Source organism: Hibiscus syriacus, unplaced genomic scaffold, assembly GCF_006381635.1.
Source record: "Hibiscus syriacus cultivar Baekdansim isolate YM2019G1 unplaced genomic scaffold, ASM638163v2 tig00111356_pilon, whole genome shotgun sequence".
NCBI lineage: Eukaryota > Viridiplantae > Streptophyta > Magnoliopsida > Malvales > Malvaceae > Hibiscus > Hibiscus syriacus.
Genome location: NW_024063068.1, coordinates 1,695,503 through 1,705,861, shown reverse-complemented (window position 1 = coordinate 1,705,861; position 10,359 = coordinate 1,695,503). Strand labels below are relative to the sequence as shown.

The following is a 10,359-nucleotide window of genomic DNA, read 5'->3' as shown; positions in this document are numbered from 1 at the left end:
TCACTTTTCTTAGAGAATTCATATTTCGATGTTTTCAACGTCTTGAGCCCGTTTTTAGGTATGTTTCTCTGAATTTGAACCCGGTAAGTTATTTTTCAATAATTGACCTTTAGAATCGATCTGATTTTTCACGTTTAAATTATATTTATGATGTGAATCATTTTGACATGTGTATGAGATGTTGAGATATGTTGATTTCAAGTTTTAGAGAAATTGAAGGAGTTCTTAAGGTCGATCGAATTAACTCGGAATCTAGATAATACTTTATTACCTTATGTATGTTTTACGATACGCTTTGGTAATCGATTAATGTAAGTTTGAATGCGATAGATCTTGTGCTTATCATTGATTGTTTTAAACTTGAACTAAATACTGTAAACGAATAATATACTAGACAAAACTCAAATGATTCGTATAAGGAATTGGATGATTGATATGTAATTTTCAAGTTTTGTGATTAATTGATAAAATAGTTAACCTCGAAACCATAAATTCTTATTATTTTCATTAAAAATTTTAATGTTGGGAAATACTTAAATAAAAAATACAAAAACATCCTTAAGATGTAAAAAGGACATGGATTGACTCCGATAATATAATTGACTTGAGAATTTGTATTTGACCCGATAGAATTATTGGTTTACTTGTTAAATTCCTGACTTGTTTTGGAAAATCCTAGTTATTGTTTTCAAACCTCAAAGATTGTAAAATACTTAGAATTTATAATTCTCGAATAAACACCTGAAGACTAAATTACTAGAAGTAATGCATATGACTGAATTGAATAAAATGACCAAAATATCTTTAAACTCTAAAATGATCAAAGTACTCTCGAGTTTCCAAATGACCTAAATATCCTCATGACTTGCATTAAGTGAATGTCTTTGGATAAATTATGTAAAATATTGATAAAACCTAAAGTTATATCGCCTCCAAAGTATATTGGTCATTCTTGATATTGATACAATATTAGAATAAAATAAATATTGCTTGAATAAATGTTCACCTCCTTGGGGTACTTTTTGAGAAGATAATATGTTCAACTGTTTAATGCAGTTACTACTAAGAAAGGAATATTCGAGAAGTGACTCTATCTAAATACTTGGTAAATATTGTGTTACTAAGGTCCGGATAGTTTGATGGGACTTGGAAACTTAATAAATCGTTAGAAATCTTGAATAACTCAACCACCATTTTACCTTCATTAGATCGATTAACCAAATTTTTCTTAGATTCAAAATGGCTAAAGAGTACATGTAGGCCTAATTGATGGGAGTACTCATGGTCTATCAAAATTTTAAATATTTTTGGTGTAATAGGCTTTTTAATACCATTCTGATATGTCTAAAATCCTAAATGATTTTGATGTATCAATTTCTAAATGTCCGATTATATATGTTACCTATCAAACCCTTTTAAATAGGGATCTCATTTATGAAATCAGATCAAAAGTGACAAAAGCTTTGTGTTACCCTTCTTGATAATTATCAGATACCTCTAAGAAATAAACTGGACTTTCTATTGTGTTTTATGTGTGTTTGAGTATTTTCTCTAATTTAAAAATGAGACTATTCCATTGAATTTTAAAACTATGATTTTGTTATCCGAAATAAAAATATTATCTCTGATTTATGTTATTTGATACAAAAATATATTTGGTTCATGATTTATGATATTAATATTTTACTATTTTGAGTTGGTCGTTGGAGGAAGTATTTTAGGCTTCGTCTATGACACGTAAGATCTTACCGTAGGCTCTTTTGTTTTATGCACAGAGTAAGTCCTTACCACGGGTCCTTATGTTATATACAAAAGGTCTTACTGCAAGTCTTTATGCCAAATGCAGAAGATCTTTATCAAGTATACATATGGGTGTATGATTCAGGGAAATCTATACTTTTTGTTTTTTTGGATGATGAGTAGTCAGATGATTTTTAAAATTAATCTTTATCGTCTCTTAAAAAGTCTATTTTATTAAAATAAATTATTATTATTTCAAACTATCCATATGCTTTTCTCTATGCACTGATGGAACAAACTAGATTCTCCAACTTAATCTTCGTCGTCTATCTCTGTCTAATTCTTTCGATCCATAGATTTCCCGATTGTTACCTGGAGGATCAATTAATGAATTTCAAATTACATTTGAAACATATAGATGACTGGATTGTCACGAAGGATGTTGGACTTATATTTTGATATAACAAATATTTATAAAATTGATGTTGGACTTAATCAGATGTTTTAAATATAATTCAAAATCCAAAATAACTTGAAAAATATATTTTATAAATTGTTTTATATATAAGAAATGTTTTTTAGTTAATTAAAATATGTTTAAAGTGTTTAAAATGTGTTTAAAGCTTTTAAAATATGAAAAACACTATTAAATTAATATATGGCACTGTTCATGATATTATTCATACACATGTACTATTCATGAATAGTGAGTTTCGAAATTTTGCCCCTAAAACATTTTCAACAGCCCAATTTTCTTCAACGGTCATATTTTTAAGTAAGAGTTTTGAAACTCTCATCAAAGGCCAGTTCACCCCTCTATCGGTGATTTTTTGTTGATCAATCGAGCCTAACAAAGAATTTTATGCTTTGTCATATACCTAGGTGTGACTTGTAGCATTGTATTGTAGTAATGTATTACTGAGTTTTTTTTCAAACCTCACTCTATTACTTACCATTTCAAGTTAAAGAAATTGATTCATTGTATTTATCAACATCAATAATGGGAGTTCCACCGGCTTTGTTTGCAGAGTACGGTACATGTATACTTAGGGGTCATGTATGTCACATTTTGTTTTATATGAAAGTTTGAAGCTTGTTTTTATAATGTGAATTATTGAATTTTGTTTTAATGTATAAAAAATTTAATAATTTATGTTTTTATTTTGAAATTGTTTTATAGTTTTAATTTTGTTTGTCAAAATTTTATTTTCCTTTATTTTTAGTATGAATCACTCTGGTGATCCTAATGTGACACCTCGAATCGAATTGAGTCATCTATATAATAAGAGGGTGTTACAAAAAATGCATTCATTAAACTCGAATTAATCTAAATAGAAAAAAGTATACAGAATTTCAGTTAAGTTGATAATTTTCAAAAACAAAATCCATTCGGTTAACAATTAAAGAAAAAAGTTTGACTAATTTAATTTTGATTAACTCAATTTGATCACCTATCGTGATAAAATTAATTGTTTGAACACCCTAATTATAACTGCACTCGAGAAGTCTAGTATTTGTAGCTTAAATTTGAAACGATCGAATAAGATTTCAAAATAAAAAGGCAGATTTTCACCCCCAAACCAATAAAAAAAAATTAATAACGGGATTTCTAACAATAAGAATTAAGAATAAGTATTCGCGTAGAGTTATTCGAATTGACGAATTATATTTTATAATACAAATTTTATTTGAATTTTTTTTACTCAAATAATTTTTTTATAAAATTTGAATCAAGTCAAGTTATTTGAAATACTATTTAAATTTAATTATAAATATTTATAATATTATGGTAGTATTTTATTTCAATGTAAATTATTTTCTATAATCATATATGGTATACATATATATTTTTTTTCATATTTTTTATATGTGGTATACATATATCATGTAAAGTTGAGAGACTTGACTCGAACTTGAAAATCAATTTACTAATTAATAAAATATTAAGTTATTTGAATTATTCAAGTTCTATTTTATAATTCGATTCTATTTTGAATTTTTTTTAAGTAGAGTCAAATTTATAAAATTATGAGTCGAATCGAATCAAATTTATAAAATTTATTTTTTAATCGAGTTTTACTTACCTTAGAAACAGTGACAATGCTAAGTTTAATATTATTTCCCTTTAAAGTGTGAATTCAAATTTTAATATCTACCTTCAAAATATAATACTTCTCTACTTAATAAAATACATATATTTAAGGTGAGAGTTTGATCGAGTCGATTCGAGTAAAAAAAATCAAATTATTCAAGTATATGAGTCTTATTTTATATATCAAATTTGATTTTAAATTTTCTCAAGTAAGTCGATTTTATAAAATTCAAGTCAAATTTTCGAGTTTTTATTTAAATTTAGTTATAAATATTTATAATACTATGATACTATTTTTTTCATAGTTTAAATGGTCTTTTATAATTATACACAATATATACATATAGAGTTGAGACTCGACTCGAATTTGAAAACGAATTCATTAATTACTAAAAAATTTGAATTATTCGAGTTGTATTTTATAACTTGATTTGAACTTGAATTTTTTTAAATCAAGTCGAGTTTATAAAATTATAACTTGAAGTCAATTTGAGTTGAATTTTTTTTAAATCGATTCGATTAAAAAAATTAAAATTTTCAAATCGAGTCGAGTTTTACTTTATCTTATATATATTATTTTACAAACAAGAATTATATATCCAATATTCACCTCAGTTTATATAACCGCCAAAAACTGATTAACAAACGGTGTATGAATCCGCCAAGAAGGAAGGGGCACAATCAAGCAAAGCAAAACACGTGAGAATTATTATATATTTTACTATATGATGATAATGACGTAGTGGTGTTAGGTGAATGACGTGAAGAATTTTTGTAGTATACTTGTGAATATTTTTATTTATATTTATCTTGATAGTTACATTTAAGGTCGTATCAACAAATTATTTTTTTATTTACGTTAATTTATCAACCTGAATAAACAATTAAAAATTATTTTTCAAGACCCATTTAACAAATGAAAAAGTCGTCACACACAATTTAAAGAGGTCGATCTCGAACGTAATTTAAAATATTTTAATAAATATAAAATTAAACACGTAAATGAATAAACACGATGAAAATATATTTTATTATTTGATGCATAAATTATATAAATTTTAGTTTACACAATTTACTTATTTTAATCCTAAATCTTATAATACAAAATCTGAAAACTTAAACCCAGAAAAACTATATATATATATATATGCTGAAACTTCCGTACGTGAACACTCTCTATGTACAAGACCCATTACATTGGTTACCAATACCAATTTTTATTTAATATCTAATTAGAATTGAAGTGTCATTGGTGTGTTCAAAAGTCTCTTTTAATACGCGTGTTTGTTGAGAATTTTTTTAATGGAATGAGGACCTTTTTTGAAGGCATAAAATAACGACAAATTGCCCATCACAGCCACAGGCACTGCATTGCCATTTGATTAAAAAACAAAAGTACTGCACTGCCGTGGTAAAGGCTTCTTCAATGTTCACGAAGTATGTTCTTTTTGTTTGTGATTTTATTAGTCTTTTTGCCTAAGAATTTGCTTACGATAAAATTCCTTAGTTCATGTAATAGAAAAACAAAATACTCATTTGAAGTATATCTTCAGGAAGACACTTGAAAGATAAGATGTTTTTTTAAGATCGTGTCAAGCCTAAAGAATAACAAACCAACCAAAAGATATCCAGTGATCCAGGCATCAAAGACACTAAAAAAAACATCTTCCTCAAACGGCATGCAACCAGAATGTCAAACCTAATAAAATATAAATTCAAAAGAGGATGAGTGGTCCATCCATCTTCCCGAAGACATCAAATAGCCTGCGCGATTTCTTACCGACACTATAACAAACACTTTATCTCAACAAATATTCTTCCAACACCCTAAATAAATCAATTTTCTAAGAATTTTTGCCATCTGCTTACATATTTGAAATTTGAAAGTTGTAACAATAATCTCTGGATCGAGACAAGTTATTAAACTCAAGATAGTTGATAAAACTATAAAATCCAATGAACCCACCACAAGTTTCATATTACATCAACTAAACTTTTTTCCTTTAAATAAAAATAATAATTGCAACTAATAACTAGAAGAAGAAGAAACAGCTTGACATAAATGATGAACCTGCTGAACAAAAACCCAAAAACCAAAGAACAGCAGACTCAAAACAAGTCTTAAGAACAGATATCAACTACTTTCCTACTGCATTGATTCAACAGCTAAACCCAACCATGACTTTCTGTTTCCGGGCTCCGATGGTGAGCCGGACGTTGAGTTACTTAGCTGGTATGGAGCCTTTGAGGTGATCCTGCAAAACCAAACAGATCAATGAATCAACTCAAAATACTAGGATTTGTATGAACTTTTGGGTAGAAACAGAAATTACATCTCCAGATGCTTACCTATCCTTTCTCTTCTCGAGGAATCGATGAAGGGAAACCCTTCTAGCAATCGGTAAATCTGCAATACACGAAAACTAATAAGAAGCTATGTAAGACAAAGCATAATTCCGTTTTTTATCGAAGAAGAGGATGAGGATTACCGCCAGGAATGGGTCGCTGCTGAGCAGATTGAACGCATTCATGACTTATTGCATTGTTCCTGAGATTAGGAACATCGATTGAGGTCAAAGGAACTCTGATGCCAGATTTATTCGGACTTCTGGACATACTAGAAGTAAACATCGTGTTTGTTTTAGAATTCAGGTTGTTTTGGGAGTTGCACTTGGTGGCCATAAGCATGATTTCTTTAGCTTTATCGGCTGGGAAATCATTGAACACCACCACTTGTCCCCCGTAAAAGATAGTCATCGGTGCAGACTCCATCACAGCACACTTGTTCGAGCTATTAACAGTAGAATCGACCCTTCTCAGAGCATCGTCTGTAGGAGCCGGCAGGGAAAAACCAGATTGTTGGGGGGGGAAATCCATAGATTTCAAACTCCTCGGACCTCCAACATTCCCACCAGACATCTGATCCATAGGGAACAAATTCATGGTCGGTCGGACAATCTCCGGTGCCCCTGTAACATATCCATATCCATAAACAAATCGTCCATACCTCAGACTGTTCTTCAAATCAATACCCTTTTAAGATTCAAGTTTCAAGAACCTAACAGGTAGTGGTCATTTATAAAGAAACATCCTACCATTCTGTTGGGATCTAAACAGAATTTTCTGCTAAAAAACATGCATACATGATTTAAATCCCTGTCATTTCTCAGAAACCTTGAAATCACGCACATGGTTTAATTCTTCTAAACCAGTTTCCCGCCCCCCCCCCTCCCCCAGAATTGGGTGTTTTTTGGGGGAGACCGAGAGATTAGAGATTTAGAGGGCATGTTTTTTGACTGATTAAGCCATTGCAAATATGAATATGTCAAAATATAAATCTGATTTTGTGGATCTGAATTAAAAAAGCGCACAATTTTGGAGCTAAATTCAAGTAAACCGCCTCAAATTTTGAACTTCAAAAAGGGTAATTCAACAAAAAAGAGACAAACAAACTAAATAATTTATACAACTAGTTTTAAATCATAAATGAATAAGAAAACACAGTCGGAATTATAATTCAACGATTCCTCCTCAACTCAAAACTCAAAAAAGGAGATAGAAAATCATAAAAGAAATTGAAGAACTTACCATTAGCTTCAACGTTGCATGTCATTCCCAAACTTAGATCCCGGAAGCTACCTTTCTCCTTCAAGTACTGACCCAACAAGCTACAAGTTTGAGTAAAGCTTGTCTGCTTCGGCGAACTCGCCGTTTTCCGACCCATAAATTCCGGTGAACCCGACATACTACCGGCGAAAAGGGGGGAAAATCCAACTGTTTACCCACCCTGAAATTTTCAGAGAATTATAATTGGAAACCCAATACCAAAAACATTTGAAGGTAAAAGATCTGTGGTTGAAACTCTGATTCTTAAGCTTAATAAGAGGAAGGTCTTGAAATCTTTGAGAAAACTAAAGGGCGGGTTTAGAAGCACGAGGAACAAATGGGGGCTTCTTTTAAGCTTGAACTTTGCAACCTTTCTTTCCAATATTTTATTGTCTCGTTTGATTGGGACTTCAAACATGTGATTATTAACTATTATTTTTCGTCAAGGCCGATGTGTTCCCTTCTAAAACATGCTGTTCGATATTTTAAGATAACTTTAATGCTTATCCTGAATTTGCTTTTTATCCCTCATCAATAACGTTTAGGGTAAACTATAACAGATACCACCAACTATAGCATTTATTCATTTTAACCATCATTTTTGAATTCTTATCAATCAGATCACCCAATTATCCAAATCATTCAATCAGGTCACTATTCGTTATCAGTTAACAGAAGTGCCGACGTGGCAGTTAATAAATTTGATTCTCCAATTAAGTGGTGATACGTATCACTACTAGATTGGAGGATATTTTATTAATTTTAATTATTTATTTTATATATTGTAAAGAAATAATTTGCAACGATAAGGGATCGAACAAACATCCCAACGTTGAACCACCGGGTTAAACCCTTCACGAAGTATAATTTTACATTATTTCGTATATTATGTTTCTAACTGAACATAAGAAAACAAATTAAAAAGAAAAAATGCAATTGAAAGGATTCGACACTAAAACTTCAACTGGATTTGGGAGCAATCCTACCACTGCATCAACACTCATATTTGAATTATATTTTACAATAGAGAAAATAACCTCAGTGACCAAAAATCCCAGATAATATACGATTTTGATCAACTTTTTTTGGATTTGCGAAAATGACCAACAAAATCGCAATGCGATCTCTAATTCGCATTGCGATCTCCACTATCGCAAATTCGCGTTGCGATTTTCCAAATTCGTTGCGATAGTTAAAAAATATATTTTGTTTCTCTAAAAAGATAGTATCCACGCGGACGTGTCGAAGACACGTACTACCACGACCACGACCACTACCACGACCACGACGGCGGCGGCGGCGGCGCGCGAGAGTCTCCCTTGTTCTCTATCACTCAACAAGGAAGTGAGAAAGCCAAGCCTTAAATACTATTCCCAATAGTGTTTCCAATACTATGTGGGATTTGAGCATTACCAACACTTGTTCCCAATACTATGTGGGATTGGGCCTTAAATAGTGATATTATTTTTGAATGTTTTGCTTAAAATTGCAATAATCGCGATTGATTATAGATTGACTTTTAACTATGACATATTTAATCGTATAATACTAATGCAATTGGTTGCTAATTCAGTTGTTTTAAGGTGCATGATTGTTAATTGTTTCCTGAATAATCACATTGTATTGGAAACAAGTGTTGGTAATGCTCAATCCCACATAGTATTAGAAACACTATTGGGAATGGTATTTAAGGCTTGGCTTTCCCACTTCCTTGTTGAGTGATAGAGAACAAGGGGGACTCTCGCGCGCCGCCGCTGTCGCCGTCCGTCTCGGGTCGTGGTCGTGGTCGTGGTCGTGGTCGTGGTAATACATGTCTTCGACACGTCCGCGCGGATACTATCTTTTTAGAGAAAATTCTTAAGAAACAAAATTTTTTTTTAACTATCACAACGAATTTGGAAAATCGCAACGACAACTGTAGACTATCGCAACAACAACTGTAGACTATCGCAACGCGAAATGGAAAATCGCAACGCGAAATGGAAAATCGTAACGCGATTTTCAACTATCGCAACGCGAAATGGAAAATCGCAACGCGAAATGCAACGCAAATTTGCGATAGTGGAGATCGCAATGCGAATTAGAGATCGCATTGCGATTTTGTTGGTCATTTTCGCAAATCCAAAAAAGTTGGTCAAAATCGTATATTATCTAGGATTTTTGGTCATTGAGGTTATTTTATCTTTACAATATATTATATTTAGCTTCTATGGAAACAATAAAATGAATTAAACCTTGATTTTTTTAGAGAATATATAATAAACACCAAAACTATTTAAGCAAATTTAATTAATGTTTTATAAATATATACATTTTATATATTTTTAAAATGTATTTCATATAATATATATATCATTTCTTTCTATATAATCATAATATTAAATTAAATTTATTTATTTTTATAGAAAGTCGTTAGTTTTATTAAAAATAGAAAATATCCAAAATTACAATGAAGATTTACAAGCATAATCATAAACCTAAAATATAATTATGACATTTTTCTATTACTATAGAGACAAAAACTAGCCACCTAGATCACATAAGGACCAACGAAAGAAAATGTTAAAAAACCTAACAAAAAAGCTCGAACAAAATAAAGATACGAACAAATCTAACTGCATCGCAAACAAACCACAAAAAGGGATAGAGCTACTGAAATACCACTGACAAATCGCAAAACAAAGTCGAGCGACGTGAGAAAACTATCCACGAACGCAAAGCGCATATCCAAATCAATTCGATGGTCCAAAGCAGAGAAGATAATCATGGTAAAAAATAAGCGCCATCTTGATCAGTCGTGGCGAAGTCAAATTCATCCCTGAGAAAAAAGATAAACGAAAACAATGATAAAAATCGTACGCTACCAAAAAGGCAGAGAAAAACATGTCACGAAGACAGAGATAAATGTGTCATAAAGGCAA

The 10,359-nt window shown here is 30.9% G+C and overlaps 1 protein-coding gene across 1 annotated transcript; it reads right to left on the bottom strand.

Annotated features, from left to right (window-relative positions):
- Positions 1 to 5,963: 5,963 nt before the first annotated feature.
- Positions 5,964 to 7,779, bottom strand: LOC120159307 (protein TIFY 10A-like). The gene is made up of 4 exons (XM_039169929.1): positions 7,421 to 7,779; positions 6,322 to 6,801; positions 6,182 to 6,239; positions 5,964 to 6,087 (listed from the first exon to the last, which is right to left on the bottom strand). The coding sequence occupies exons 1-4, from the start codon at positions 7,575 to 7,577 to the stop codon at positions 5,979 to 5,981; spliced, it is 804 nt and encodes a 267-aa protein (XP_039025860.1). The 5' UTR covers positions 7,578 to 7,779; the 3' UTR covers positions 5,964 to 5,978.
- Between the last annotated feature and the right edge of the window lie 2,580 nt (positions 7,780 to 10,359).